General features: G+C 26.7%; 4 protein-coding genes across 4 annotated transcripts; all 4 read right to left on the bottom strand.

Annotated features, from left to right (window-relative positions):
• Positions 1–10: 10 nt before the first annotated feature.
• On the bottom strand, positions 11–2,195 carry LOC122523116 (odorant receptor 13a-like). Its single transcript, XM_043644715.1, has 7 exons — positions 1,984–2,195; positions 1,390–1,698; positions 980–1,266; positions 710–809; positions 479–583; positions 234–383; positions 11–137 (listed from the first exon to the last, which is right to left on the bottom strand). Exons 1-7 carry the CDS (start codon positions 2,137–2,139, stop codon positions 81–83), a joined length of 1,164 nt encoding a protein of 387 aa, XP_043500650.1. The 5' UTR covers positions 2,140–2,195; the 3' UTR covers positions 11–80.
• A 1,176-nt stretch (positions 2,196–3,371) lies between these two features.
• Positions 3,372–16,542, bottom strand: LOC122523490. Its single transcript, XM_043645258.1, has 4 exons — positions 16,436–16,542; positions 5,110–5,246; positions 3,946–4,148; positions 3,372–3,620 (listed from the first exon to the last, which is right to left on the bottom strand). Exons 2-4 carry the CDS (start codon positions 5,228–5,230, stop codon positions 3,549–3,551), a joined length of 396 nt encoding a protein of 131 aa, XP_043501193.1. The 5' UTR covers positions 5,231–5,246; positions 16,436–16,542; the 3' UTR covers positions 3,372–3,548.
• Positions 6,742–12,166, bottom strand: LOC122523489 (cilia- and flagella-associated protein 61-like). Its single transcript, XM_043645257.1, has 14 exons — positions 12,090–12,166; positions 10,549–10,765; positions 9,765–10,322; positions 9,542–9,667; positions 9,352–9,464; positions 9,118–9,269; positions 8,815–9,031; positions 8,441–8,610; positions 7,977–8,189; positions 7,794–7,898; positions 7,633–7,710; positions 7,411–7,527; positions 7,078–7,146; positions 6,742–6,941 (listed from the first exon to the last, which is right to left on the bottom strand). The coding sequence occupies exons 3-14, from the start codon at positions 9,974–9,976 to the stop codon at positions 6,753–6,755; spliced, it is 1,761 nt and encodes a 586-aa protein (XP_043501192.1). The 5' UTR covers positions 9,977–10,322; positions 10,549–10,765; positions 12,090–12,166; the 3' UTR covers positions 6,742–6,752.
• On the bottom strand, positions 10,059–14,318 carry LOC122523206 (cilia- and flagella-associated protein 61-like). The gene is made up of 8 exons (XM_043644861.1): positions 14,143–14,318; positions 13,887–14,021; positions 12,565–12,897; positions 12,090–12,166; positions 11,232–11,479; positions 10,852–11,108; positions 10,549–10,765; positions 10,059–10,322 (listed from the first exon to the last, which is right to left on the bottom strand). Exons 1-8 carry the CDS (start codon positions 14,316–14,318, stop codon positions 10,059–10,061), a joined length of 1,707 nt encoding a protein of 568 aa, XP_043500796.1.
• Positions 16,543–17,333: the final 791 nt, after the last annotated feature.

Raw genomic sequence — 17,333 nt, 5'->3', positions numbered from 1 at the left:
TGTTAAACTATCACGAAGTTGGCATAATCATCATCCAGTTTGATGTAGCCTTAACATTTACTACAAGTATATTTTCTTTTTTATTCTTCATTAGTTGCTTGAAGTACTGTGAGATATGAAAATGATGTACTGAGAACCTTCAGATATATATATATATAAATGTATATATATATATACAAGTTGAAAATAACGATTTGTAAGAATCTTATGTGATTTGAATTTGTTTAACTCACCTTTGCGAAGCTTTCCAGAGACATATTATAAAATTTAGCGGCTGTTATTTTACATGGTATTCTGCATCGCATGATAATCGTTTGTAAAGTTAGGCCTAAGTTGTTGTTATACCATTCACTTTCGTAAGCAGCATATCCTATAGCTTCGCTCTGTATTTATATATATAATACACGTTTTATGTGAATCTTTAATACATATATATATTTATTTAATAAAGGAAAAAAAATAATTAAATAATTTTTACCTCGTCGATCAATTTATTACCGCTATAACTAAATAGAAAAAGTTCCAGAATTGCAGAATTCAAAAAACAGGTATATTTTATTAGTCGAGCTTTATCTTCGATCATCTAAGATAACACACACACACATACATACATACACATATAACAGATTGATTTTTTATAAATTATTTAATTTATTGCGTTACGTTCAAAATGTATTATTATATATTATCAATGCAAATGATAACGAACCGCAGTTATTTGAAATCCTGCGAAACATACTAAACCGGTACTAATAATAAATTGTCCTAATACCAAGATATTTATAACGTTTTCCAATGTATCGGCGAACCTATCTAAGAATAATTTGTAAATTAATTAACAAAATAATTAATTATTTTTCATAAAAGATTATAATATAATGCAAAGTTTTTTTGATGATCGTATATTTTGCGATGAAAAACAAAACGAAAAAAAAAAGAACAGATTTGAAAAAAAACCAGAGAAAATGATTGAACTCACGTGATAGCATCCTGATGACTTTTAACGCACGCCGAAAGTTCGGCGTATGCGTTTCTATCGTTGCCCTTGATATTTTTCAATCTTTTTTGTAGAATAGCAAATTTAGCTGAACCGTGCATGATAACTACGAGATTGAAAGTTGTAGCACCGGCTATGGTAGTGGCCGAAAAACAGCCGGATAAAATGTTGAAGGTATAAATTATCTCGAATGCCGGTGAAATCGTGTGATTTACAAAGTAATGCCCACGAAATGGTAATATCCTAACGTTTGTATTAAAGATGAATCCCTTAAAAAGAGAACAAAAAAAAAACAAATAAAAAAGATAATCTCAAATAATGCATTTTTCTATTTTTTTTTTGTTATTAATTTTTATGATATATTTATATTTATTAATTGTTGTTAAATATACCTCTATGAGAGGAGCACATATGAATATACAAATAGTACCAGCCACAGAGAATATGAACAATTTTGATAGACGAAACGTAAGTAAACATTTATCCTTGAGTATTAAGATATCTTCATAGTTAGATAAAATCCAATCATTTTTCATAGTTTCGACGATGTAAGAGATATCTTTGCGATGTAAAGAATAAATCGTTACTCGTAATAAACTGAGATAAAAGGCAGTACATAGGAGAGCACACTCGGTTGCTTCATTTAAATCATCGATTGTATTTATTACCTCCATCGTGGTTGCAGTTGATATTGCTATAATCTGTATATATTATATATTAAGAATTTTTATTTAATTATATATAATATTCTACATATTAAAAAAAGTTATTACATATTCAGGATATTCCAAAAATCGCATCGATATTTTGTTGTTGATATTTATTTGAAATCGTTGTTCTTAACAACACAATAATTGATTATTCATATCAATAAATAAAATATTATAATTTTATTTAACAACAAAATTTGGGTTCTTATTTTAACAATTTTTGGGATACCCGTTTATATAAATAGATAAGATAAGATAATATTGATTATTTCTTACCAGAAAAAACATAGCAAACGTGTGCAAGTTATGAAGTATTTTAGTTGTCCTAGTGGAGTCTTTATCCAATGGCCAAACGGAAATAATTTTGGTAGTTATCATTATAGGTCTTATAAGTTTTTCGTATTGTTGAACGTTAAAGTATTGTGTGTTCATTTTTTATTTCAAGATATAATATATATAAATATATATATGTCTTATAATTTATACGACAAAAAATATTTTCTATGATTTTTATTTCATAACTAACGCGTTAAAAAAAAAAAAGAAGAAAAATATTCCAATATCAAAGTACTCGTTCCTTCCTATTATTTTTATTCTTTTAAATAACCAATAACGGATCGAGAGAGAGGAGAACGTTACTTCTAGGTATCTAACTCCATATGAAAGTAATAGTAAAAAAATATTATCTACAAAAGTATCCTGGAACGATTGTTCGTGCGTTAAATCGATACTGACACATATGTCATTTGCGAGAACACTAAAATTAGACGTTTCAAATAATACCCCTAATCAAATAAAGTTATACGAGAACTTTTCAACTGACCATATATTTTCTACGAAATTTTCTACACCATTTTCACTACCATATATATATATATATATATTTGCATATTTGATACCATAAAATTTAGTAACTCGTAAGGTAACATTTTGAGAATACTTCAAAGTGCTAGATATGTTCATAAGAATAGTCTCAAAGCAACAATTGTTCTTCTCTAAAAATGGATATTGAACTTTTCGTCGACTTCTTCTTAGGATTAGGTCTATTAAGATAAGTTGACAGATTGATAGCATTGTCTCTCTCTCTCTCTCTCTCTCATGCTATTCTTATTCCCTATTTATTTATAACTATGCTCCGATACTCTACGCTCCTATCGAATGAATAACGTCGAAGATGTATCCTGTCTCTTACTATTAGATTAACCTACGATAGAACTATTATTTGAACGTAACGTCTATTCGTTTTAGAATTAAAACAACGATTCTATTCAAAGAGAGAATAATAAATAAAACAAGTATATGTGTGTAATACTAATAATAACGAATTGTATATTCATCAAATCATTATTAATATAATATAATTTTATAATGCATATTAATATATTCTACTATTGATAATCTTTGTATAATATAATATTATATAATAATTCTAATAATTAATTATATACTAAATTAATTAAGCAACTACTCATATGCTTATAATATCTTAAAAGCAATAAACTATATTCTATAGAATGGGGTTAGTTACTAAAAATGAATTAATCGATTATATGAGAAAAGAAAATTCTTTGGTGTTTCCAAAAATAATCTATAAATAAATCATACTTTTTTTTTTCCCACAGGATATTATTTTTTCTTTTAAACTTACTTATATTATTCTCATATAATTCAGTATTCGTTTTTCGTTTATTGATATTCATTTTTCAATGAAAAACTGTACTTTTTCCGATCTCACGTATATCAATGATTATGTTATTTATAATAAATGATAAGATCATTATACTTCTATTTCAGGTACGCGAATGATTTCATCCCTTCGACATGTTTTCAAAACACGCATATCAGTGCAATCCTAAATTTCCACCAAGACCTTGTTCCTTTCTCCATTGAGCCAATCTTATGGCGTACCAATCCTAAAATATGTTTCTTTTATATTAGACAATAAATGTCACATATAATTGTATCCATAATTATGAAATTAAAAAAAAATTAAGTTTATTAGTTATTTCACACCACATTATTTTAAACTAAATTAATTCAATGTAATTTTCATGATATTGTCAAAAATGAACCTTTAGATAGTGTTTGTTATTTCAATATTATATAAAATTCATTTAATGTTCAAATGTAATTCTTTAATTATCTCGAAACAAGAAATATATGACTTAGACCATTTTCATAATTATGGGCACAATTATGTTTGAAGGATTTTAGTCAAATAATTATTTTTAAAAAGACCTGAACATCGTCCTCGGATAGACCTGTTTCAGCTGCCAACAGGACAATATCACCTGTGTGAGGTGCCCGTGGCCATCTTTTAAATTGATCTTCGAGTACAGCTTCCTGATATTCCGTTAAACGGATCGTTCGTGGTACAGCTTTCCTTTGGGGTGAAAAGTTTCGAGTACTGCTGCTTCGTGGTACGAACTTTAACGTTCTTGCTATAAAATTAAAAATAATTATCAATCAATGATTTAATATAAAATTAATTTATTTGTGAAAAAATATGTGAAATTTATTTCCGTTTGGTCGTTGTAAAAATAGAAAAATATTTAAATAAGTTTACATTTAAACGTCAAAATACAATTTTATAAGCTTTCCATAAGACCTTGAAAACATCATTCTTTTTTTGTAATTCAACACGTCCATTAGGTTCACATTTTAATACTTCTCGTGTTAAGCTCAAAACTTTTCATCCTTTCCGTGTATATTTCTTTAATAATTTATTTTTTAATCGAACTACAAAAAATTTATTTTTTCGTCTAACATAAAACGAACATTTGTAATTGTTCCCTACGTTTTTTTTTTTCGGTAACGTTTGAGTACTGGATATCTTATTGCTTGCACAGTTTATGATCTTAATGAACCCATACAATTGTGTAGAATTTAAAACAATTTTACATTTTCATTGCGAATTTAATTAATCTTAAAGAATAATCTCTCTTGAGTATTTGGTTTTTTCTTTTTCTTTTTTTTTTATTTCATTCGAGAAGATTAAATTTGTCCTTGAAAATTATAATGCAGTGATTACTCGTTTATAATCCGCGAATAGTATTCATTCATTGCTGAGTAGATCACCTACGTAATATTTTAATACTATTATTCATGTCATAATCATAATCTCCGTCTCGTTTTGCTTCGTTACAACATTCTTGCATTTTTCCGCGGATTAGTCACGATATAATAGATGTAGTTCATTAAAAAAAAAAAGGAAAATGCATAATCTCTACTTCTTTATTACGACGAGACAAGAAATTTCTTGACATTGTATAATGGAACGTTTAAAACGATAAAATTATTTAGAAAAGAAGAGCAGAAAGAACACCGGTTAACAAATTAACAAATTTTATTATTAAAAGTGTACATGATTTTCTTTGTTTTTTTTTTTTTTTATTTATTTACCTGGTTTAATTGATTTCTTTGCATCTTCCAAATTGATAGCAGTCGTACGATAATAAGCGTAATTATTATCGGAATTGTAATAATACGTTGATTGCCACGTGTTGCTTGGTGATGGTAACATCTTTCAAAAATATTATCTGAAATACAAATCGCGAGTTATACGAATATTAATCGTATAAAAATATTGAAAGAAAAAAGAAAAAAAGAAGAAAAAAAGTAACAAACAAGTTGATTTGTGAAAAAGCAACTCGATAAAATTAATTACTGGAAATATCATTTATGGACCAAAAAAATACAAAATCTTATTATTATCATTATCGCGAAGGTGTTATATTACACGGTAAAAAGAAATAAGAGATATTAATAATAGCATGACATTGACCTAAATAACGTAATCCTTGAGTTGATTTTTTTGGATACGTTTCAAAATTATTATTGCGCTGTTTCAAGGCTTACGCAATTCGACAAAAAGACTGATCAACATTTTAAATAACGATAAGTGTCGTAGACATTTTTTATTCTGTATTTATTTTTCTATATGGAGTAAAATTGTAAATGTTAATCTATGTAAATGCGTGGGTTAGTAAATTGCCTTGAGAAATATTCGCAGAACGTTAAGATAATAAGAAATAAACGTAGATTGATAATCTTTAAGATCTGCACGATGAACTTGTCATTTTGTATACCTTTTTCATTCTTTTTTTTATTTTACATATATACACAATATACGTATAATAAATATTATAATAAAATCCTCCCCCTCTCTTTCCCCCAAAATATTGAAAATTAAAATTTCACATACTCGCACGTTTATAAGAATAAAATGAAATTTCCAGAGAAATGTGAGTGAGTGTAATGAACCTTGAGTCAAATAAGGTCATAATAAAGTTTTCGTGAGTTAATACAACAGCCTACTTTTTTCTACTCACGTAAATAAAAAAGACACAGGGACACGTAAGGAGATATCAGATTACGATTTGTAGGATCAAGATAAAGATAAATGACAGTGTCAAAACACTAATGTTATTCTCACGAGAAAGGTCTCATCTCGTATGCGTTTATTATTCCGTCGTTTAGCGTAAAGAACGGTACGACATTGCGGTGAAATGCCTAAGGCCATTACATGAAACAACTCTACTGCATATTAAACTTGACCTACAGATCGAATAGCATGTTAAACAAGCATACTTGGATTCTTTCGACGAGGACACTTTGATCGTAGATCAAGAAAACGTATACAACCATCACACCCGCCCGCGAGATTCGAATGTTAATTCAATAGAATCTTGACAACATTCATAAATACGTTCATGCATTTATGAATCAATGCATAAATATATAAATGTACGTATAAACATATATTTATATTAAAATAATTAATATAATATATTTTGTAAATTTTCTAATGTTATTTAAATTACATATATAAATATAAGTAAAATACAAAATCAATATTATAGAATAAAATACAACTTCATTGTTCAATAAATAATAGGCTTAGATTCGTACGTATATATATATGTATTTACGTATATTTATATTAAAATAATTAATATAATTTCGTAAATTTTTTAATATTATTTAAATTACGTATAAATATAATTAAAATACAAAATCAATATTATAGAATAAAATATAATTTCTCAGTGTTCAAAAAATAATGGGTTAGATTCGATATCAGCGTATAACCATCTCACGAAACGTGGCGTACAATAAACAGGTAAATCTTCTTCGGAAAATTGTAGAAAATCAACCACACTGTTTTCTATTTCTTGCTGATAGACAGATCCAACATATTTTTTCTCTATTAAATTACGATCCTTTTCTGATATCTATAATAAAAAGGCACGCTTTATATATGATATAACATTTTAAAAAGCATGAACTGGAGATAATAAGCATATCACATTTCAATGAGTCATATCGAATAACGATCGATCGTGTCTATTTAAAAGTATCATCACTCACCTTTTTCCCTTCAGATTTTAACAAAGCACGCACGCAATCTTCAATCAAGGAATCACCACCGGAAACATTCTGTTACGAAAAAATATTCTAATTTTTTTTTTCTTTTACTTTCAAATATTTACTAATATATATTTTCTTGACAAATCTTATTTAAAAAAATGTGTTAAATTATTCGATTATAATTAATTATTTTTTTTTATAGAATATAAATTACAAGTCTACTTATGGGGGGTTCAATAATTTTGTTAAAAAGAATATAATTGTTTTTTCAAATAAGTTATGATTTTTTTTACCTCATCCTATATAAAATATATTTTAAAACACGTATCTTACCGTTTTGGATAACAAAGTGGCACGATTTTCTACTCTCAAACATTCGAATCTGTCGTAAAACAATGCCATGGCCCATGGCTCCCGAAAGTATGCGTAAAAATCCAAGATAAGAGAATTCTGATTAAAAGTTTGTATCAAATTAGAAAAATTCAATGAGAGTTAATAATAATAATTAAAAAAAAAAAATAAAAAGAACAGGAGAAGAGAGATGAAAAGATTTACTTTGAAACGATATTTAACTTCGTTTAACATACTGTCGTGTTTTCCGTACAAAGCTATCATGTGATGTACTTCAAAATTCTACAATAATATTTATAACAAAAATAAATAGACAATTTCTAATGAATTATATTAATTAAATTACATTTAACATTGATATAAACCTTTTTACTGCAACAGGTGATCGAATCTACAAAGTTTCGAGAATTTACACGTAAACGAAAGTAACCAATTTCGGATAAACAATTACCAGTTATCATAACGTCACCCTAATAAATAATACAAATATTTGAATTAATGAAATAATAATAATAATAAAGTATATCATATTATCAAATAATTCTTACATAAAGTGATTGTTTTATATAAATATCACGTGGTAAGTTCTTTCCTGGTCTGCTGACGTAAAGGTAATGGTAATCACCAGGTAATACGCAGGATACAATGATCGGTGAACGAAATTCCGGTAATAATAAATTCGATTGACTTCTATCAAAATTATCGTATCTTCCTTTACGTTCTTGATAAATTTCTACCACTTTGCGAATAACTTTACCGAGCTAATTTGTTCGCGAGTTTCGCGAAAGAAAAACAATTATAATATTAATATTATATATATATAATAATAATTATAATATTATTATTATATATATAATAAATAATTATAATATTATTATATATTAATCGAGAAAATTCACGTAAATTTTTAGAAAAAAAAAAAAATATGTTAACGAGTTGTATAATAAATTTAACTTGTACAAAAAAAAATTGAAATAACGAACAATTGTTCTTGTTTTAATTATCTACTAACTCTTTCGCCAATCTCTATGCTACTGTAATACTTGTGTTCGAATAATTCAGCTTGAAATTTTCTTGAGTATTTGGTAATCGCACCAGCTGCGAATACAAATGGGTCGTTCGTACGAAATTCAGGATTTATCACCAACCGACCATCAAATACTAAACCAGCACGGCAAATTGCTGGATTATATAAATAATTAAAATCAATTAAAAATAATTTTGTACGTGCGATCTATCGAAACAAAATACAGGTTAAACCAAAAGTTTCTATTTTATTTCGTTTATTCGATCATATTTTAATTCGGTTTTTATATTTTACACCTAGAAACTTTTTAGTTTATCTTGTATTGATATTATATAAAAGACAATTGTATATATTTTTACCTAAAAATGAATTGATATCAATTTGTTTGTTATAAAAATTGAAAAAAATGTCACAAGGAATGGTTCGAATTTGAGTTCCTGATCTAACAACGATCGATGTGATTTTGTTCTTATTATCATTTTGACATTCCTTTAATAAATTCCAATTAATTACGTTCCATCCCAAAAGTACGTTTATTTCATTTTCCAAAATGGAATTCATTATGGCTGTATCAACCTATTATAATAATCCTTTTATTATCATTCTACACACTATGTTATTGATATAATATTGTATAATAGTTCACGTATTTCTCATCATACTTCGCAATTATGAAAGAAAACATTGTCGTGTCGGTCGCATAATTTTAATTTAGGCTCGATTAAAGTAATCCAAGAACCTTTAATTCCATGTTTCAATAATCCATGAATAGCACAATAACAATTAATATCATGACCATAAAATACAATGGCTTCTATAAAACACGTATATAAATCAATCATATATTTTTATATTATAATTGTTTAATTAATATCGCACGAATGATAATAGCATACTTTTATCTTTGAAATTATTTGTCAATGATTGAATTTTTTTCAACGAAATGTATGCTTCGACATCATCGTTAATAGTTAAACAATTCCAAATGATTTCCGATTTTGTGATATCGCTATACGAAAGATAAATAATAATAATAATAATAATAATAATACTTTTTTCGATTAATAAAATTCCAAAAGCGTGTACCCCTTTTCTCGCGTCTCCACTTTTTTATCCCTGAATAATGTCTTTTGATATTGGAGACCGCAAGTTAATATCAAAAAGTCGTAAGTCAAATTCCCTCGATCCATTACAGTCACGTATTTTTCCTTCCTGTTGAAGAAAGAAACATGTCGTACATTTTAAATAATAAAAAAAAAAGATAACCAAGGTCACTCATTACTTTTACAACGTACAATCAGTTTATTACCTGTTAATTGCTAGTAATGTTCCGTAAACGACGTTAATCCAAGCACGTCTTGTAATGAGGTGTCGATAATCGCGACAATATTTTCCTTTAAACGGTATCATTATATCCCATTTAAGATCATTATTATGTTTCTTTTCGTATGGCAATCCATTATGTGATATCAAAGTTAAATTCGTAAAGTGAACGAAATTTTGTTGATACCTTCGATACATTAATACGTGTTTCTTTTTTTTTTTTTTAAACAAATATTTATGTAAAAAAATAAATAATTTATCGTATACAATTAAAAATCTTTTACCCTAATGCTAAAAATTCGACAAAAGCTATGCCACAATCGGAACCACCTACGACGACTATCTTCGTATCGATGATCTTGTTTGGTATTGTCGCAATTCTCGGTGTCGTCATAAATAATGAAAATAATTTGTTATTATTTTTAGATATTTCATCAGTCATATTATTTGTCGAAAGACAATCACAAAATTTGTATTCTATTCTTCTACGGGGATTAACTGGTACCATGGTGTTCAAGCAAGATACCAATGGCTGAGTTCTAGTCTAAAAACGTGTGAATTTTTGTTACCATCATTTCATTATTATTATTATTATTATTATTATTATTATTATTGAATCTTTATTAAACTGTAATGATCTAGCTGTTCTAATTATCCACGATTCTTTTCTCATACTTTGTTCGTTAAGGGGAAACTTTTTAAATTGTTCTTCGTAAATAGTACTTATGTACTCTTCGTGAGAATAAAAAAAGGAAAGAAAAAAAACTCACGAGTGAACTTCCTTCTTCCTCGTAGAGACGATAATAAAGAATCGTCAAGTCATTTAATCGCATGATTTCGCAAAAGAAAAATTTCTGATTAGTCGAAAATATTGGCATAAGTACGAAATGTAACAAACGACCATAAGATTCGTTAAATATATATCGTCTCGTGATAAAATCTTCTACGTGAAAATTCTTTTTGAGTTGTTCGTGATCTTTTTCGATACTAAAATTAATAATAAAATATATTAAATTATGATAAAGAAAATAATTTTTGAAATATTATAAATGGAATGTGTATTATTTAATTACCATACAATAGCTAAGCCAATGATAGTATTATCTGATTTGAAAATATAACTATTAAGATCGTTATGATTAATTCGATTTATAGATCGATTAAAATCTTTCATTATATTTGTAGATTTTGGAATATTTATTAAAAATTTCTTAACTTCAGTTCTATCGGAAAAATCAGCCTTATGTGTTTTTATTTCTCCGAAAAGTACTGCCTTGTGTGACAAGTACAAAGACATAGGAAAATCTTTGTTACATCTCAATGGTACTCGCTATATTATTTATTAATTATTAATTATTAATTACGAATAAATATATTTCATTTAATATATCTTTTTACACGTGTTATACAGTCAAATAAAATTATTTTTTTTTTCGTATCAAATCGTACCTACCACAAACTGTTCCAAAAATGAAAAGTACGAGTAAGCAGATGGTAAAAGTAATACGCAGTAATCTAAATCAGGAAAACACTCGAAAGCAGTTTCCAAAAATTCTCGAGTACCACGATTACCAATGTCATCTCGTACAGCAAAAATTTCTACAACGAATGCATTTACTTGACCGTAATAATTTGGAATCGTGAAAATCTTTTGCTCGATATTAGTTGATTTTGATCCGACGAGATGATGTTTCTCCAATTCTGTGACGATACGAACACATTTATTTATTCGATAAAATTAATCAATTTAAATATAGTAAAAATATATATATTAATAATGATTTTTAATTATTCTTACTCGGTATTTGATTGATTGCATCTGCAAACGTAACGTTGACATTCAAATGATCGAGTAGCGATGATCCGACATTTCTATCAGAATTTTTAATATTTATCACGGAATTTTCGTCTTTAGATTCGTGAAAAGTTTCTTCCTTCGACGAATTTTTACGCAACGACGATCGAATTTCATTGATATTTGTCAAATCTTTTTCTTTTTTCTAAAGATATAAATAAAAAGAAAAAAAACCACGTGCGTGTGTCAAATCAACGCAACAGTTGATTGACGTTCAAATTAAATGTTAAAAAAGAAAAATAAATGCCTTACTATAATTTGTTCGTCGTCGTTGTCATAAACATCGCTGATACGAACGTGTTTCTTTTCTTTTGGCAAAGATACCTTTCGATTATAAATTTCTTTAATTTCTATATCATTCGTTTGAGGTTTTTCATCTATCGTATGTTTACATGGATAAATTATATGATTTTCATCCGATGATGCGAAAAGAAACGTGAATTATCTTTTACTAACCATTTTCGAAATTTGTTTTAATCTCAATTTTATCCTCGACCATTGCACTTGATTTTTGTTCGAGTTTAACATTATCTCTGAATAAAAATATTTTATTGTACATATAATAATTATATTTTTGTTTTTTTTATATGTGCAAAGCTTCACAGAAGTCATTTTATCGAGAATAGAAAAATTGTAAATTTTTTAGGACAAGTATTTGAAGTACAAGCTTCATAAGTTCATACTTTTTTAAACAACACTTTAACTAAAAAATTTATATCTTGAAATATATATTATAAATGTGTTCAAACTTTTTTATAGAAGTATACATTTTTTACAAATAAAGTTAAATATAAAATTTAAATTACAAAATATCTATTATAAATAAAATAATTAATTAAATTTTAATAAACACCCACACATTAATTTTTTCTATTTCGATAAAACGACTTATTTTTTTTTACATATTATTTTTTTTTAAATATTTACTAACGATAATAAATCCTGCATGTTTCCAGAGAAAGTTTTCGATAAAATTTCGCTAGTACACTTTTGAAATATTTCAACACCATCATCTGTTTCATGTGGTTTTCTCAATCCACGATAAACATTTAATTCAAAATTTTCGTTTAAAATATCTACGTCGATGTTCGAGTTAAGGCAAATCACTCCAGTGGTCAAACCATTGTCATCCTCCGAAACGATTAACTGACGATTGCCGTCAGGATAGCGAATCATTTCGCTTATGTAATACTCCCCATACAATTCTTTTACATAGGATGAATCTGCATCGATTATCGGTATTATGTCGTCGTTATCTTCCTCCCTGTATAATCGAAAAACTCGTACGAATATAATACATATATCTTTTTTTTAATGAAACTCGTACGAATATAATACATATATCTTTTTTTTAATGTAATATTTTTAATAACTATTATCTCAATACTCTTTTCATACAAAAAGAAAAAATATAAAATTAAATAAAAATAAAACACTAGACACATAACACATTAATTATTTAAAAAATTAAAACCAACATGTTCATAATAAAAACATAACAATATTTCTCATAAAATACAACATAAAAAAATATTAAATACTAGTAAGTAAAAATATTTCTCATACACAACACAAAAATTCGTATACATGAAGACAAATGCATATGGTCATAATTAAAACCTACAGTCTACTTCTATTTAAAAACAAAAAACAGAATTTAAAAAACTAAAAATGATGACAATATTAATAATAATTACACAGCACGACGAATCTTTAATCTTGGAATAATAGTGTATCGTGTACTCAAATACAAAGCTTGCACCATAAAAGTGTCCTTGAAATCTATTGGAACTATTCTGGTCATGTGACATGTGAAAGAATTTTCTAAAGAAAAACAAATAAAATATCGGTAAAGAATGAGGAAGAATACACATAAAGGATAAATAAAAAAAGATCTTGATTGAAGAATCGATATCAGTAGTAGACATGACTAAGTAAGTATGTATTCTATGTATTTATGGAAAGTTTACCTGGTTTTATCTGAGGTGGGAGTAAAAGAATAATGTTGAAACAATGAACGTCCATGTCGAATAAAGCGACAAGAAGATGTTCGAAAAATTTGTCGGTATAACGATTGTCCCAGACGAGACAATGAACGAACATCGTATCATTTTTTTTAATATTTTCAATGCTATTTGAAAATAAAATAAATAAATAAAATACATAAAAAAGAAACTAGATTTTTGATTTATAAGAAATATTCAAAATAAAATAAATATTTCATAAAATATTATACATATATATTATATTTACTTATAATGTAATCTTAACCAATGAAGCCATTCCTGTTTTGGAACTGATGGAATATTAGGATAATTGCAAAGAAATATTCCTGATATAATATCTCCTTTTTCGTTGTATTGAATTACAGTGTAACAGGAGGATTCGCTGTAAATGTTTTTCTCATGAAATTTCCCACGAAAGAAATATATGTTAAATTCCAAGGGATAATATTGAGAAAATGATTAGAAATTTGATATTAAATATATGATCATTTAGATATAATTACTATAATTGTCCAATATCGATATTTCCAAATGTGTCGTAAGTTTTGATGGATATTAAACGTTCCAATGCTGGTAAATCAGAATGTAATGCACGACGATAACCGCTTATTTGTGGAACGTATTCTTTTTTGCATCTTCCAGTATTGGGCTCGATCATATATGTACCAATATTAAACATTTTCGAGAAAATTTGGATAATTAAGATTTAAACGTGTAAAAAAGATCAAGTAATATTTTGGGAGATGATAAAAATTGTCAAGGTGAAGTAACTAACGTGAGCGTGTATAACAGGTATCGTTTGAAGATTGCCACACAAATGATAAGTAACTATATATGTATATTTGAATAAATGACGTAACTCAGTGGCGCCGTCAAGTTGTGAAAAATGAAAAATGAAAAAAAAAAGAAAAGATTAATAAGATTAAAATTAATTAATAAGATTAAAATAATTATGTTATTTAAGATTACGATCTAACGCAAAACGAAATCTATTTTCTTATTCGTATTGTCATTTCTAACTGACAATTACTCGAAAGATGTTATATCCCTTTTAAAAGTTCGATTGAACAATGCGATTGTACGAACGGAAGTATCCACTCGTACACACAGACACACTCATACACCCTTCTTCTAAGTATTTCCTATCACGTATATATACGGATATGCAACGCGTTTTATAAATGTAAATCAAAATAACAGATATTAATTTCATCTTCCGTATTAAAAGGATTTCCGTGTTGAGAAGATAATAGCCAGTGTCCGGATTTCACACCCTTAAATTTATTATCAGTATCATAAACTCAGGAAATATTTAGCTCGTTACGCATTATAGATCGATATTGAAAATTACAAATTTGTTCTTTATATTACAAAACATTATTATTATTATTATTATTATTATTATTATTATTGGTCAATATAAAATAATACCATTAACAAATGATAAATTTATCATTTGATTTTAGATTGTTTTCTCTTTCTATTTAAATTATATTTATGTTATTACACAAATAATATAATATTGTTATTTCGATTCTAAAGAAAATAAGTGTTACCGACAAAATTTTAATGACACGTTTTAAGAAAATTTATTTAATTTATTAATATAATTTGAAAATAGTTATATAAATATATAACAATTGTGCTTTTGGATCATTTCCAAAAGGCATTCGTAGAAAAGTACTCGTAAATATTAAAAATACATTTACTGTATATAAATTAGATGCGTAAGAATATTTTAAAGAAGAAGAAGAAGAAGAAGAAGAAAAAGGAAAATCAATTGGAATATACAATAATCGCGTATAAATTCTTGAACGATTTTCTTCATCTATCTTTCATACATTTTCTCTTGAGGGATCTTATAATTTGTAATTACCGACGCGAAAAATGATTCTTGAATCGATGCCATTCATCTCCTCACGTTCATACCCGCGTTATAAGATCATGTTTGAAGCCACTCCTACAACTTGAAAAACATTCCGGCGTTCGTTGAACCATGAGAGAGAGAAAAAGAGAGAGAGAGAAAGAAAGAGAAAGAAAGAGAGAGGATTAGAAACAAACACCATATATATACTCGTATAATACAAATAATAATATCAAAGAAAAATTATAATAGTTTTTTCCATTATTTTTGTTTCCTTTGATCTAGATCATCGTTTTATCCTTTTAGATATTTGTTTCGTAAATATACATAATAAAATTGATTAACAAGATTTACATTTGTAAATAAGAACCGTACAAACAGTAGTTATAGTCGCGCGACAAACGTTCACTGTTAAGTCTGTATCAAATTTCTCGTCGAAGGAATTAGCAAAGGAATTAGATATGCAAACTCGCTAAATGGTATATACTATACATATACATATATATGTATATATATAATACATATGTATAATTATTTTTATATGCTTTGCGGTAGAACATAATGAAACATCGCAATAAATATTTCCATAAATGATATTGCAAATAGAAAATTAGGCAAAAGTTTCTGATTTGGCAATGTGTTACAATCAATCTGACAAAAAACAAAATCTATTAAAATCTAACAAATTCTATATATATATATATATATTAATTACTAATATGTAAATTTTCAAATCATTTAGAAAATTTTGAACTATATATCGTTTAAGAAAGAAAATTTAATTAATTATTATTTAGATTTCCTATAACGAAGATTTTATTTTTGTAATATATGTAAAAAAAATATTTAGATTTATATTTGCTAATACATTTGTTACCCTGATTGAACTTTGTTTCTTTGTAATTTATTATTGATATTTAATTCGACGCTACCTGTTTATCTTCGTTCGTTTTAAAAAGAATTTTTTCCGAAGTCCTCGAAGGCACGACACCACAACCCTCACTCGTTCGAAGCACGCACACGACTGATATTTGAGATTTCAAGTTCGAACGTGTAGTACGTAATAATACAGCCAGGAAGGAGAGGGAGAAAAGGATGCTGTGCGCGTTCTTGTAAATACGTACTGTAAATAATGTCATATATACAGCATGCACATGCATGCACATGCATGCATGCATGCACGCAAGGATCTTGCACCCTATTTTTTATTAGAATATTTTTTTCAGATAAGGAGAGAAATAAATAAATATTCGATATTTAAAAATATAATGTTTTTAATGATCTTTATCCACATTGTAACAGAATGCGTTTTATGTTATTTAAATTTTTTTCTTTTTTTCTTCCCTTTCTTTTTTTTTCTTTTTTTTTTTCTAACAATAAATGGTATCGATACATACATCATATTTTGATATTTTCTTTTATTATTTTAAACAGATCATCTCGAGTTATTTGGATTTTCATAAAACGAAAAAAGTGATATGAATATTATCCATTTACACTCTCCCTACTATCTTCTATTTATATACTCTAAATATTTTTAAAGTACATCTTGCCTTTCTTGTTTCTTTTACATTATTTTATTTTATTCCATAAATAAATTCTCTTTCATTTTCTTTTCTTTTTTTTTTATTATTATTATTATTATTGTTATAATTAATTAACACATTCGCAATCGACGTTGTCCTTACGTAACATTTAATTTTGGATATTACATTATAAATCTAAAATAAATTATTTCGTTAAGAAATAATATCACAATTTAATAAGTTTAACAATAAAATAGAATACACATTAACGTTCAACAATCAAACCAAAATTTAACAAAAAAAT

This window comes from Polistes fuscatus, unplaced genomic scaffold, assembly GCF_010416935.1.
Source record: "Polistes fuscatus isolate 324 unplaced genomic scaffold, CU_Pfus_HIC Scaffold6, whole genome shotgun sequence".
NCBI lineage: Eukaryota > Metazoa > Arthropoda > Insecta > Hymenoptera > Vespidae > Polistes > Polistes fuscatus.
This window is presented reverse-complemented; position numbering and strand designations above follow the sequence as displayed.